General features: G+C 45.8%; 1 protein-coding gene across 1 annotated transcript; it reads right to left on the reverse strand.

Annotated features, from left to right (window-relative positions):
• Nucleotides 1-881: 881 nt before the first annotated feature.
• EFHC1 (EF-hand domain containing 1) lies at nt 882-15,538 on the reverse strand. Its single transcript, XM_081906256.1, has 11 exons — nt 15,400-15,538; nt 13,485-13,706; nt 11,160-11,447; nt 10,167-10,316; nt 8,845-9,037; nt 7,853-8,073; nt 6,408-6,548; nt 4,542-4,755; nt 3,768-3,915; nt 2,172-2,385; nt 882-1,055 (listed from the first exon to the last, which is right to left on the reverse strand). The coding sequence occupies exons 1-11, from the start codon at nt 15,460-15,462 to the stop codon at nt 984-986; spliced, it is 1,926 nt and encodes a 641-aa protein (XP_081762382.1). The 5' UTR covers nt 15,463-15,538; the 3' UTR covers nt 882-983.

The raw sequence follows: 15,538 nt of genomic DNA on the forward strand, positions 1-15,538 counted from the left end.
CAGCTGCGGGGGGGGGAGGTGCTGATCCACCCTCTGCACACCCCAGTAGGCGACCAGTGGAGGAAGAGACTGCAAGGTGGTAGATAACCTGTTTTTTCCTCTAGCGGCAAAATGTCCCAGGCAGCCCTGACCAGACCGCAGCTACAAATTACTTCACGTTTGAATAGTCTCCCCTTTGCACCCCCTTGCCAATCAAACAGCAAATGTGGGTCAGTAGAGGGGGATGTTGCTGAACATCAGACATGGGATCACTTCTGGCCACTGTCTCTTCAAGCTCCTGCTGTCGGGACGGAGATACAGGACGATGATGACAAGAACGAGCCGCCTTAAGAACAGCTTCTTCTCCAGAGCGATCTCGGCCCTGAATGGGAAGCCTGGACTTTGAAAGTCATCTAATCTTCCTTGCTGTATTATACTGTATTGTTTTAATTATAGTTGTTTTGATTTTGTGTGGAGTGCCCTACCTGGGTGGATGGAGCAGCCAAGTAATTTCGTTGTCCCCGAGAGGGTGCAATGACAATAAAGATATTATTATTATTATTATTATTATTATTATTATTATTATTATTATTAAAAATCTAATTAGTCGTGGTAAGTGGCATAGTAAAGTAAAAGGGTTTACGACTTTCCGCATCTAGGTCCAAAGGCCTCTCCCTACCCCCCCCCCCCCAAAATCAATCAATCAATCTATCTATCTATCTATCTATCTATCTATCTATCTATCTATCTATCATCTATCTATCTATCTATCTATCTAGTGTGATTATAATTTTGGGAGCTCTTTCTCAGAAGGTTTAATGTATTCAACTGGAATGAGCGTGCAGTGATGTTCGTTTCTGCCAAGTTTGCAGGATGGAAGGGAAAAGAGACCAGAAGAAGTACACAAGAATTAGCTCAGTTTAATCCATGTTGATCTATATGCAAAAATGCCTCTTACTGCTGCTGCTGCTGCTGCTGCTACTACTGCTTATACCTTTTGGTGTTCATCCCTCGAAAACTCTGAGAAAGTTGGGGTATCTGATCTGGTTTTCACCATGGGAACAAAGGGCGATCAGCTGGAAGAGAAAAGGAAGGAAAGTCAAGTAGCTGAAAAATCTGGTAATATTACCATTTCACTAGTGGGGCCAGTTTGTAATGTATCTGATATTCAAGAACAAATGTGGTTCCACAGTGGTGAGAAACAGTTTGTCGCCAACAGGAACCCTGAAAAGAGTGGGTCAGGCTAGTAGTGCAATTGCTTTGTATTCCCCCCTCCCCCCCCCCACACACAATCACCACAAATGAGGTCTGAAAAAACAGCACCTCCAAAAACCACTTAAATCCAAAGAGCTCACAGCAATGTGGATACTGTAAAAAAAGTGAGTGAGCCACAGAGGGCAATTCAAGAGAAAAGGGCTGGTGTGGAAGGAACCCATATTCAAAAAAACCCAAGGGTCGCTACTTCTAATTTTCTAGGAGAAATTAGGCAAATGGCCCTCTCCTAAATTTATGCCAATTCTAATTACTGCAGCTTGAATTGTCAACAGAACCAAGGCTAAGGACACTTCTAACATGGCAGCAAAGAGGAAGCTTTGTTCACTCATTATCTACTATTTATTTATTTTAAAAATAAAAGTACAGTGGTACCCCGGGTTAAGAGCTTAATTCATTCTGGAGGTCCGTTCTTAACCTGAAGCACCACTTTAGCTAATGGGGCCTCCCGTTGCTGCCGTGCGATTTTTGTTCTCATCCTGAAGCAAAGTTCTTAACCCGAGGTACTATTTCTGGGTTAGCGGAGTCTGTAACCTGAAGCGTCTGTAACCCAAAGTACCACTGTAACCCAAAGGTCATGAATGCTTAACTGTCACTGTTGATTTTGACTTGTTCCCAGACTCTTCACTGTTCACCAACAGTGAAGAGGAAACTAGCACTGTACCAGAAGTACATTACAAATTCTTTTCAAGAAAGCAGTGCCTTATTTGCTCTTGTTTTATGATTCCATAGTGGCTGCTGACCACGTTGCCTGCCCTTGTCCTAATATTGGTATACAATATGATGAAAACGGACTCGGAAGTGAGTGCCACTGAATTCATGAGAATACGTGTGCACCAGACAAGCGGTCAGGTTAGTGCAAATCGCTGCCGTGGTTTTACTGGCAAAATTCAGATACGGTGACTATTCCTACTCCTCACCTTCTGGAAAAGGGGGTCATCAACAGGCACTTTGAATTGGTCACAGAGGGCACAGAACTCTTCTCTGCTGAGGAGCCCTGAGCCATCTTTGTCTTGCTGGAGGAAGGCTGCCTGCATGTTGCTGTCTGGCAAGTAGTTATGTCTCCTCATGTGCTCCTGTATCTGCTCAGTCAGGGCATCCAGCTCCTGCTTGTCAGGCTCATCTGAAGCTAACCTACAAGGGGGGGGGGGAGGAACGTCTTTCACGAGTCGGCAAGTACGCCTCTTGCGTTGTGCACGAGCCTGTCTGGCTTGGCTACCATGATCTCAAAAGGCTTATGTACAGATCATTAGGGCCGTCACCTTAAAGATGAACAGACTGGTTGTTCCTTATTCACCAGCCTGTTAGCGAAGCTGATTTAAAATTAGATAAATTTGCATACTGGCGAAACCTCAACAAAGACATTCAAATTACTATTTAATAAATGAAATCTGCCAGAAAGTCCCCTCTTAAAAGGTTTGTTGTTGTTCTAACAGAAACGCAGCATCTTACTCCTAACTCACGCTGATTAATCTACTAAAATTTTAGTGAATCCACCTACAAGAGAAAATGATTAAGACTTGTGAATCGTAACCACTGCTGTGACAAAATTTAACATAATTCCGAGTAAGGTAGGAATTTCGGGTTCTATTTTGCAGCTAGACAAAGCTTTCTGTTTTCCCTGTGTTTTTTCTGGTTAAACTGCACAATTCCTAAAGTGGGAAGTTGCACATTTGACTAACAAGGGTACACCAAGAGTAGCCAACCGTTTCCTATATTGGTTCATTGAAAAAACTAGGACCAAATATTCTCATTTTCCTCCTAGATATTGTTTCTTTCCTCTACAACTTCCAATAGGTGTCGCAATTTGAGAAAGCAGGTTGAGAATTGCTCCCCAGCAACAAATAGCACATAGCTGCCAACATTTCCCTTTTTTTAAGGGAAATTCCCTTATTCCAAATAGGATTCCTTGCAAGAAAAGGGAAAAGTTGACAGCTATGCAAATAGCACCCTACATGTAAAAAAGGAAAACCCCTCACCATTAGGGTAGAAAGGTTTAGCATGCACCCTTTAAGAGTCTTCAAAATAAAGACACACACACCCTGGAAATGTTTGAATGGACATGATTAGAATTGATGGGAAACTAACGTAAGCGTATGAAGTGGAATGGACTCCCTCAGGGGTTGGACTGTTCTGTGATTCATTTTAAATGCCCTAGTGAATCAGGCAAAATGCCCCCCTAGACTAGCACCCCAATTCCCACAGCAGCCAGTTGGATGCCTACAAGACGGGCCATGAATGAAAAAGCTCTCTCCCACTCTTACTCCCCAACAGCTAGTAAAGTAAGAGTAGTATAGGCTCCCTGAGGATTCTCATTGTACTTCCATAGTGTCCGAGGAACTGTGCTACAATGATTCCCTCCCCGTGGTGATAATGTAAGACGGAGACCTTAGTCTGCACAATGCATATAATGGCCCTAGGATGGGCATGGATAGCGTCACATGGAATGAAGCTTCCCAAGAAGAATGTAATGATGTCTGGAGAAACGTTTGCATGGGTTTTCTTTACAAGCCCACCTCTTTACTGCCTCAGCTGCTGCCTGGCGAGGTGCGAAGTGATCCCTCATGGACTGCACAACTGCTGGTGGGAAACTCTCCAAATTGCCTTCCATATACTTCAGGACAAATGAATCAGCATCTACGATAATGAACCTGTGGCTGAACACTGGAATGAAAGAAAAGCAAACCAGTATTCACCATTAAGCACGAGCTGCACAGACGATCGAGCGCTTTCTTTGAAGAATAAGTGTCCAGAATAAGTGTCCAGGCAGTCTCCTTCGCTCTGCAAAGTGGCCAGAGCAAAACTCAGAACAGAACCTTCCATGCCTACAATCACCAGAGAGCAGAGAATGGTGCTACAGCTCTCTGGTGAGTCCTCTGCTGAGTTAAAACAAAGGACGGACTGGAAGCATTTTCTGCTTCCGTCTCAATTCCTTATTGCTTTGTTCTCCCTACAATGTAGAGGATAATGCAAAAGGGGTCTGGAGGTCAGAGACCTTAAAGAACTCTGATTCCTCAGCAAAGGGTTCAGCAGTGCTTTAGCCAGATTGTCAGTTCTGAGCTAGCTGGGTTTAAACATTGTGCCTCACGAATGCAAGGGAAATTGGACAAAACGTTTCTAAATGGTCTATTATGACTTCAAGCTTTATTATTCAACTGCATGCCAAGATATTGACCAGCACAATAGCAAAGGCAGACGACATTCTGGATAGCTAACAGAGAAAAAACCAGCAACATTGCTGTTTCCTACATAAGAGCATCCAATTTACTTACCTGCTGTTTTCTACTCACCTTCCACCATGGCTCCAATTGTGAAGTCAGCGGGCTCATAGTAAACAGGATAGTCTGTAGTGGACCCTGGCTTGCACACCCTGGTCTTGGCTAGGAATTTGCCTCCAATTCTCCCTGAATTGCGCATAGGTCGTTCATAGATGCTCATCATGTCGGTGGCCAGGCAATAGGAGAGCACAAAATGACGCTTACTGTCTTCAGGATTGGGCGATTCCTGCAGAGATTACATAGAGAGATCACTGCACTGGGAGCAGCAACAGGCAGTGTGGTTGGGATGGCACCTCGCACCTGACCGCCCCCCAACTGTGCTGCCACCCCCACCCCACCCCGTCTGCCTCTCCATCCTGGTATATAGCACAGCACCACCCCCCTGTTCGCTTCTGTCAGACAGGAAACAACTGGGCTGGCTAGAAATCTGCTTCCAATAAGCTAAGAACTCAGAAAGGCTCTTAAGAAGGCTCTGAAGCACTGGTTCCCAACCTTTTTTTGGCCATGCCCCACCTAGGTAAAGGTAAAGGGGACCCCTGACCATTAGGTCCAGTCATGACCAACTCTGGGGTTGCGGCGCTCATCTCGCTTTATTGGCCGAGGGAGCCGGCGTACAGCTTCCGGGTCATGTGGCCATCATGACTAAGCAGCTTCTGGCGAACCAGAGCAGCACACAGAAACACCGTTTACCTTCCCGCCAGAGCGGTCCCTATTTATCTACTTGCACTTTGACATGCTTTCAAACTGCTAGGTTGGCAGGAGCAGGGACCGAGCAACGGGAGCTCACCCCATCACGGGGATTCGAACCACTGACCTTCTGATTGGCAAGTCCTAAGCTCTGTGGTTTAACCCACAGCACCACCTGTGTCATGCCCCACCTAAGCACCTCTAAGATCCTGACGCCCCCCTCCCCGTGACATATAATTCTTATTTTTCAAAAAGTGAACTCCTATTCACGTGGAGGAAGCCTAAAACAGGGTCATCATTTGTAAATTCAACCGCTGTCAACTCTGTTGTTTGTTAACGGTCTGTAGTTCTGATGCTGGACTTTGCTGAGAAGGTTGAGGATGCAATGAGGAAAATGGGAGACATTACTAAGGCAATACAACAGGAATGTGTGCCACCTTCTATCACAGCCTCTGCTACTCTTTTCCTTCCTTCAATGCCTCCTCACTGTTATGCTGCAAATTAAAACTCCTCAGTACAGGGAATTTTGCTTTTTTGCCATTTAAAGCCATGGCTTTAAATGCCATGTATATTGGTGAAGAAATAACATCGCTAAACGGATACCCTGAGATGTTGAAAGCATCATGAAAAGGGTTAACATTAGGACTGCAAGCCTTAATGAGTAGATTGATCAATGGATACTGCAATCCAAATGCCGTCTGCATCAAGACTGGGCAGCAGAGTGGGTGTCCCTCCATTCAGCCCTGATTTTCAGCCAACATCGCTCTGCTGGCACGGACCTCCCTGTTCCACCTGCTGAAGGGATCCCTATGTGTGGCAGAGCATTCTAGCCTGGGCAGAGGTTGAGCTGGCTTCTGATGTACTGGGTCCTGGGCCCAGGGCACTGCCCTCACTTGTTGGCATCAGGTCCAATCTGGGACAGATCACAGTGCCAGCTCCAAGCAGGCACAGTGACCTGCCTGTTCCCTTCTGCCCCAGCCAGCCAGCGAGTAGCAGCAGGCCAGGTGAAGCAGCGTCCTCGGTGCCTCATTTAGGCTTCGCCCCTGCCTAGATACTCCTACTTTTGGAGTAATCTTCCATGCTACACAAAAATCCAACCATTTGGGGGTTTGAAAGATTGCCCTTAGAGATGAGAACACCCAATCTCCAAAACCCATCCTTCCCTCCAGAAAGCACGTCAGGACATCTCACCATCCTAACTGCATAGCGCAAGACTTTGCGGTCGTTCTCTAGCATCTTGAGAACGTTCTTCTTGGGCGCTTGAGGAATCAGACTGAAGCAGTTTTGGAGAGAGTCTTCAAGGAAACCAAAACCGTTGTACGGAGGGATTTCCTGCAGAGGAAAGAAGCCATAAATAATGAACTATAGTGCAACGCTGTGGACTTCATTCAATTTGCACCTTCTGTTGTATCACCATTATCCTCCATTACAGCAGAGATGAAGGGAGGGGACAGTCCCCTGTCAATACCCTCTGAGGCGTCCCAGCTAACTTCATCCCCAGGTTTCTGCTGATGCCAGATCTCTGGTGTTATATCAGTTGGCAGACCATCCTTTGTAGAACTGATCGCTCCCTGTCTGTCTTAGAGAGCTGATTTGAGCTTTATTGAGGGGAGCTAATGACAGCGGATGATCTCCCAACAGCTGTCAGTCAGTATCCCATTTTTGGAATGAGATACTTATTAGAGGTGGCTGCCCTGCAACTTAACATGAAAATGCAGTTTGTCCAATTGAATTGGGGAGGGGGGGGAGTGAGGATGTCTCTCTGGTGTGCAGCCTTAGCAGAGCCCCTGTGAGGCTCCATCTTGAACCTACATATGGTTCAACATTGATGGGGTAAAGATGCATAATCATTTGGCTGCAGAACTATTGCTAAGCTAACCACTAAAAAAAGGACCAGAATGCTCTAGGAATGGTTGCTGTGGCTTGCTAAGACTCCGTAAGCAGAGAGGTGTTTGCTAATAATAATAATAATAATAATAATAATAATAATAATAATAATAATAATAATTTATTTATAACCCGCCCATCTGGCTGAGTCTCCCCAGCCACTCTGGGCGGCTCCCAATCACATATTAAAAACAATACAGCATTAAATATTAAAAAACTTTCCTAAACAGGGCTACCTTCAGATGTCTTTTAAAAATAGGGTAACTACTTAGTTCCTTGACATCTGACGGGAGGGCGTTCCACAGGGCGGGTGCCACTACCGAGAAGGCCCTCTGCCTGGTTCCTTGTAACCTCACTGTTCGCAATGAGGGAACCGCCAGAAGGCCCTCGGTGCTTGACTTCAGTGTCCGGGCTGAACAATGGGGGTGGAGATGCTCCTTCAGGTATACTGGACCGAGGCCATTTAGGGCTTTAAAGGTCAGCACCATCACTTTGAATTGTGCTCAGAAACGTACTGGGAGCCAATGCAGTTCTCTCAGGACCGGTGTTATGTGGTCCCGGCGGCCACTACCAGTCCCCAGTCTAGCTGCCGCATTCTGGATTAATTGCAGTTTCCGGGTCACCTTCAAAGGTGGCCCCTTACTCTGTTGAGTTTCCTTGCAAGCAAGCAGGGTAGGGACTGGAGCCTTAGCCTTGAGTCAAACCCCGATCGCTCTTCCATCTTCCCCCTACCTGCTCCCTGCCATTACCTGCTTGATTTCCTCCGGAGGCGGCTTCCTTACATCGACTGGATGGAAGTCAGTGATGCCAAACTTATCTTGATAAAACTGCCGCGTGAACTCATCACAATCATAGATGAAAAAAGAGCGCCCAAGGAGGGTAGTGGATTTGCCTACGGCAAAATCTTTAGCCGTGAACCATTCCAGGACCTCCTGATCAGAGATCTCCAGCACACAAGTTGGGAAGGGTCCTAGCAGAAGAAAGAGGGTTAGATGTGTCCTGCCTCCGATTACTCCTAAGGAAGGAGAGTATTCGGCTGTCGAAAGAAGTACAAACTATCTCCGGGGACAAACAGTCGCAATGGTGATAACATTGAAGCCTCAGTGCCTCAGCAATTTAAATGGGACAAGCAATTTTAAACAGATCAAAACCGATCATGCTTAAACTCTGGAAGTAATTTCCAAAGGATCTCAGAATGTATCATCAGGCAATGTTTAGCAAACTAAAGAAAATGCATCCTTCGGAAAGACAAGAGTATGTTTAGGACTTTAGACAGCAGTGTGGTAAGAACAGGGCATTTAACTGCTATGGTGGATAACTTTGTTTTAACCCCATCGCATGCTAGAAGACCTGGCTAATTCTACCACATCTGTCTGAAAAAGGGCCCACTCCCAGCCTCACACATACTTCTCATCCTGGCTACTGCCTGCCATAGATCAAGCTCCCACTTTCCCATATTAATGCCTTCAGGGCTGTTTTCCAGCCGGAGCTAACCAGAGCTCAGTTCCGGCACCATTGCCATTCTAAGAAAGAACAAGGGAGAAGTTCATGGCGAGTTCCGGCACCTCCTTTTCTAGAAAAATAGCACTGGATGCGTTCCCGGTATACAAAATGTTAATGGGATTCACACTGCATTCAAATACTCTTCCTTGCACACATACCTTCTTGCACACCAATTTTCCCAGTTAGGTATTCCTTTTACACATGAACCCTAAAAGGGTAAAGCACAGTTGCCATTTACCTTTCTTCTCTGCAAGCTTTTTGGGCAGGTGCTGGCGCCTTATCAGCACAGGGAATGGATCTCTGCCGTCATTCCGCTCATGCACTTCCCGGACCTCCACTGTGTCGTCTGCCAAGTAGTAGTGGATGATAAAACGCCGGTTCTCACCAAACATGCTCTCGGTATCATCCCACATGGCATAGAAGCGAAGGACCTGTAAGGCGCAGGAGAGGCCAGAACTCAGGGTGAGGAAGAACAGACTTTGCCCAGCCCCACTGAATCTCCGCCTCCCCTGAAAAAGGCCCTAAGAAAAAGATGCAATCAGAGGAGGCAGTCTTAGATGATGAAGATGATTATGATGATGAAGAAGAAGAATTTATTTGTACCCCAGCTTTCCCCCTGATGGGGCTCAAAGGCAGCTTACAGATAAAAAACCAAGTACTGCTAAAAGCACAGGGAAAACAACAATTAAAACACAATTAAACATTAATAGAATTAAAACTACATGCATATAAGAATCTGTTTAAAACATGCTGAATTGGATTTAGATGGTCTGACTTAGTACAAGGCTGCTGTGTAAATCATATGAGAATGCCAGTCAGAAGCCCACGTTCTAAATAAAGGAAGGGAGAGAGGAAGGAAAGGAGGAAGGAAGGAAGGAAGGAAGGAAGGAAGGAAGGAAGGAAGGAAGGAAGGAAGGAAGGAAGGAAGGAAGGAAGGAAGGAAGGAAGGAAGGAAGGAAGGAAGAAAGAAAGAAAGAAAGAAAGAAAGAAAGAAAGAAAGAAAGAAAGAAAGAAAGAAGCAGAGTCTTTGTTTCATACAGGCACATTATTATTATTATAATTATTATTCAGACTGCCTTTTTACTGTTTAATCTCCTGTTTTAATTGTTTTGTTTACTTGCATGTTTTGTTGATTGCTATTTTCTTGATTTGCTGCTAGTTTGCTGCTTTGAATTTACGGTGTATTATTATTACTAGTAGTAGTAGTAGAAGAAAAAGAAGAGTTATTTGATATCCCGCTTTATCACTACCCGAAGGAGTCTCAAAGCGGCTCACATTCTCCTTCCCTTCCTCCCCCACAACAAACACTCTGTGAGGTGAGTGGGGCTGAGAGACTTCAGAGAAGTGTGACTGGCCCAAGGTCACCCAGCAGCTGCATGTGGAGGAGCAGGGAAGCGAACCCGGTTCCCCAGATTACGAGTCCACCGCTCTGAACCACTACACCACACTGGCTCTCATCACACTACTAGTAGTAGTAGTAGTAGTATTAATCATCATCATTGTCATTGTATAGAAAGGTGTGTTAGAAAGAATCTAAAATAGATCAAATCAGAGACTCACCTTCTTGTCAAAGGCCAAAAACTGCTTGAGTTGGTCGAAATCTGAGGGTGTGACATATGTGCGCAGAGGCATCTTACGCAGCTCTGTGTAAGGGTCAAAAATCATTCTCTCCGGAGGGTTCAGTTCTATTCCCTGGCTCTCCAGAAAAGTCTAGGAAAAGACAGCCATCTCATTAATACCGGGCTGAAGACAGCAAGGAACTGCAGAACAGCAAAGGGGCTTCGATTTACAAAATCTCCATCCAAGGGGCAGTTTAATCCAAGACAAGGAACTCATGCGTCACTTAATATCAGCAGCCAGAAACATCATGACTAGACACTGGAAGGACCTACCAGGAGTGAACACAGACAGACCACTGGTATCAAAATGTATGGGGAAGTTGACCAACAAACTTAAACTAGCACAGGGACAAACAAAGGAGGATGCCTTCACCCCAGTGTGGTTCCTGTTCATCACACAGCACAACAGCATACAAATCAATGTGGCTTAACTGACCCAACAACCTGTCTCCCCAAACACATACAAACAAACCACATTGAAATCAGCAGAACACAACCTACCAAGCTCAGGAACCCCAATCTATCAGAATATCGACAAAAAATTAAAAATATATAAACAAGGACCTACCCACGGGATGCTGACCCAACCCCCTACCACAGCCATGGCCAAACTTGGCCCTCCAGCTGTTTTGGGACTACAACTCCCATCATCCCTAGCTAACAGGACCAGTGGTCAGGGATGACCACTGACACTAGGCAACCCCCCACCTGTCACCCCCCTCATTTCCCCCCAACTGCAAGATGTCTATGACAAAAGTGTCTCCCTAAATGTAAATGAACTGTGAAAAAGAATCTATGAATTGAAAGGGGAGACAAAAGATGTACGTTTCCCTGTCTATCTGTTTTGTAACAAGTCTATTGCAATACTGCAATTGACTCATTTCCTACTTTCCCCCCAGTCAGTTCTGGAAACGCGCGGCCCGGGTGGCAGTACCTGGGTGAAGGCATCACAATCAACGATCCGGAAGGTCTTGCCATAGATAGTGATGTTGATTCCTCTGTTCAGGTCTTTCCAATGATAATGGTCCCCACGATCGTTCTTGGGCAGACGTTGGCGTTTGATGAACTTGCCCTGGGGAATCCCAGAGTTTTCCACAATGGGCTCCATGACAGACATGCTGTCGTCTTCCAGGTAATAATAAATGCCCACCTGGCGGATGCGGAAGTGCTCTTCTGTAGATATGGGGACATCTTCCTGAAAGTAACCGTCAAACTTCAGCACCTGCGGGGAAAAGAGCCCCGTGAGACACAAGGCATTTATTTCATGGTAAAATCGCAGGAGACACCCTTGCAGAAGAATGTGTCGTTTTAGGAGCTGAAACTTAATTTTTGCAAATTTCTTTAGTGAAGGTTCTTAAAAGTATGTTTTTGAGTCTGCTATTATTTTTGTGCTTGGACAACATTTAGCTTGGTAAGTCTACATTTGATAGAGAAGCACATGAACTGCTTTGGGAAAACCAAAGAATTTAAATTTTACCATCTCAGAATATCAGATAATGCTAAATAAGTAATAATATTAATATTAATATATAATATAACTGCAAATACTTGGCAATCTTTTTTAAGAAGAAAAGTATTGAAACTTTTCAGCATACAATACAATAAAAAACAAACTAATCTATATAAAAAGAAAACAACCGAAAACGAAAAGGAAAAGGGGGAAGGCAAAGCTCTCTATCAGAGGTGGATATTAACCCTTGTCTCACACAAAAGAAGGCGGAACATCCAAGCTCTTATACATGATATAACTGCAAGTATTTGGCACTTACTTCTATGCAGTTTTGCACACATTTTATTTAAACTAAATTATTTTAGAAAACATATTAATGTAACCAAAACATCTTTTGGATTCCCAAGTCATGGTACAACTATTTTAGCAACTGTGGTTTTCTGGAATTTGAAAGCTGAAAAATTCAGCACGCCCTTCTCTTGTAGGGAGCGGATCCCATGAGAGCGGGAGCACATGGGGACATGCAAAACCCAGGAGATATAAAAGGATATGGTGTCTCAGGAAACAGGAGGAAAGTTCCATCCAACATGAAACCAATGGCAGCAACTAGCTGTCCAATGGTCTCCATTCCCTTTAGTCCTATGAAAATAGGTCAGGTGGGCCTAAGATGTGACCCTGAGGTAAAAATGTCTTTTGACCATCAGGAATTTGGAGGGGGAAAAACAGGAACTTTCTTTCCTCAGCACAGGTGATCATGGAGAATGAGCTTGTTTGGTGTGCAATTAAAGGGTATACTGAATTAATCATATTGTTTATATTGATATGCGCTGCCTTAACGTTTAAAGAAAGGTTGTCTATAAAAGTAGAAATGTTTTAATAAATTAACTGCTAGATACCAATGATAAACAGCTAATCAGTCCTTAATTGTTGCTGAAAAGGCATGCCTGTACTTTCATATTATTACCTGATTTGTTTTAGAAAAGCTGCCAGTGGTTTGTTCAGACAACACCTAATACTATGGACTATCCCAATTTGCATTTTACCTGGATATGGTTCAACAATTAGTACCTCAGAAAACAGGTATTGATTTTCTCATAAAAGCATATAATTTTATTATCTGCATGGTGTGAAGAAAACCACGTTTTCTCCCCAGCTGTTTTTTTTTCCTCTGTGGAGGTTAATTCCAGACTTAAGCTGACTACACACCATAGATTTAAAGCACTTGATTTCTCCAAATAAGCCTGGGAACTGCGGTTTACCCCACGCAGAGCTGAAATTCCCAGCAGCCATAAAAAAAATACAATTTCTGGGATACTTTTGGGGGGCATCACATGCTTTAAATGCATGGAGTCCTCATGAGAGAGAAAAAACAGCTGGGAAGAGGCGATTGGGGAAGGAAACATGGGCAGAAAGAACTTGCCCTTAGTAAACTTTAAATTGTCCTCCTCCGCTGGACTGGGATTCAGCTGTGACTCAGTTCTGACACAAAACTCTGACACCTGCACACCTAGATTAGTCCACACAGCACAGTTCTGAAAACAGAAACATGAATATGCTCATCAGTTCTCTTGCCATCATTAATCGCTTCCAACTATTTGGACTGGCAGCCTTCTAGCTTCTAGGAGAGCTCTTAGGACACTGAAACAGGATGGTTTCTGAGCAAAGAATTTCTTTTTCTAGCCAGGCTTTGGTTGTCTTTTGCCAAAGACATATTTGAAAATGTTTTCTAAAATCAATCATTCCCTGAGCTTCCAATAGACACTTTTCCAGGACTGGGCATTTCTGAAATGAGATGTTTTTGAACAGTACCTTTTTGTCAAAAGCCACATGGGCTGGGATGAAGTCTGAAGGTGGGGCTTGCTTGGCTTGGCCGTAGGTCAAAGTGGGTCTCTTGTTGGCCAGTTCATCCAGTTCAGCTGGGGACAACTGGTTGACATGCAGCCGTTGGCCACCAATCCCTGCGGTTGGAAGCCGCTTAAACGCAAAGCCATTCTTGTAACCCAAAGTCTGAGAGCGGTGAAAGGCAGTTTTCTAAGGGAAGAAAGAAAACCAAGAGTCAGATGCAGGACAGATCACTGTCATTGCTGAGCAAAGGTGCATAATGTACAGTGGCTGGGGGCGGGAACAGTGGCGTAGTGTGGGTTGTCAGCACCCGGGGCAAGGCAAGTAATTTGCACCCCCTAACCCGTGGATTGGCGCCCCCTAACCCTAACCTCCAGATGTTGTACCCGGTGCGGCCGGCCCCCCCTGCACCCCCCACGCTACGCCACTGCGCGGGAACACCCTGCGTAGTGGGATAGGGTCAGAGCACACGCCGTTATCCTTGGCATGAAATTGTGGGAGTTGCATGAGTTCTCAGCTGTAAATTGTTGGCAGCCAAGCAGCCGGGAGGGAAAGATTTTGCACCTCAAAAATGCCAGGCAGACCTGCTGGATGCCTTTAGAAGTGGCTTATTTATAAGAGATGCCTCTGAACGCTCTAGTAAAGGTTGATCGGGATCCATTCCAGGGATATGGAGTTGTCCCTAAGGCATGCCACTCTCCTAAACACAAACACAATCCTCTCCCTCTCAAACTTTAAATCGCTTCAACCTCCTTCTTCCACAATCTGAATGTCACCCCCTGTCCCAATATGTGGCTTCCTCTACTACTTATATTTTTTTTATTTATTCAATTTGTTAGTCACTTTATCTTGCCTAAGGCAACCCAGAGAGGATTGCAAACAAACAACCTTCGCACACAGATACATTCATGACCAGTGGAAGAGAGGGAAATACAATACAAACACGCTTTTGGGTTTTCTGGTCAGGGATCCATGGGGAGGGTGGATGTTTCTGAAGAGGCCTGGATATCTGGCTTTGCATAGAGGAGAGAGGAGACGGTGGAATATGCAGAGGGTTAGGTGCCCTGTTCCAAGATGGTGGAGAACTTGGTTCAAATCCCCGCAATAGGGTGAGGTCCTGTTCCTCGGTTCCTGCTCCTGCCAACCTAGCAGTTTGAAAGCACATCAAGTGGAAGTAGATAAATAGGTACCACTCCGGCGGGAAGGTAAACAGTGTTTCCGTGCGCTGCTCTGGTTCGCCAGAAGCGGCTTAGTCATGCTGGCCACATGATCCGGAAGTTGTACGCTGGCTCCCTCGGCCAATAAAGCAAGATGAGCGCCGCAACCCCAGAGTCGGCCACGACTGGACCTAACGGTCAGGGGTCCCTTTACCTTTAGGTCCATAAATTACCATATAGCATATACAGTCATACCTTGGGTTGAAGTAGCTTCGGGATGAATATTTTTGGGTTGCGCTCTGCGGCGACCCAAAAGTAACGGAGCGCGTTACTTGTGGGTCTCGCCGCTCGCGCATGCGCTCAAAATGATGTCACGTGCATGCACAAAAGCGGCGAAACGGAACCGCACATGCGCAGACGCGTCTTACGTTTACTTCAGGATGCGAACGGGGCTCCGGGATGGATCCTGTTCGTATCCAGAGGTACCACTGTATTCAACACAGAAAACAGCGACAATTGGTTGCTGAGCAAGGACAGCTGGACACATAAAGAACCCCATTACCTCCAGTAGCTTAGGGCCCCATCCAACCTCAGTCCGGCCCCGGGGCCAGGCATTCAGCCCCCCCGCTCCGCGCAAAGACCCTCCTCCCGCGGGGCGAGCGGGGCGCAGGCAGTGGCGCTTTCTCCGCCCCGCGTCCCGGGGCCGGCCGGGCGCCTGTGCTCACCGTGGGGTCCCGGAACGACGAGCCCGGCAGCAGGGGCAGCCCTTGCACCGGCTGCGAGCTCATGGCGCCGAGCCTCGGCGGCCAGGCGGCTCCCTTCCCCGTTCGCAGCCGGGCAACGCGCGCGTTTCCTCGGCGACCG

The sequence above is a fragment of the Podarcis melisellensis genome, assembly GCF_964234715.1.
Source record: "Podarcis melisellensis genome assembly, chromosome: 3".
NCBI lineage: Eukaryota > Metazoa > Chordata > Lepidosauria > Squamata > Lacertidae > Podarcis > Podarcis melisellensis.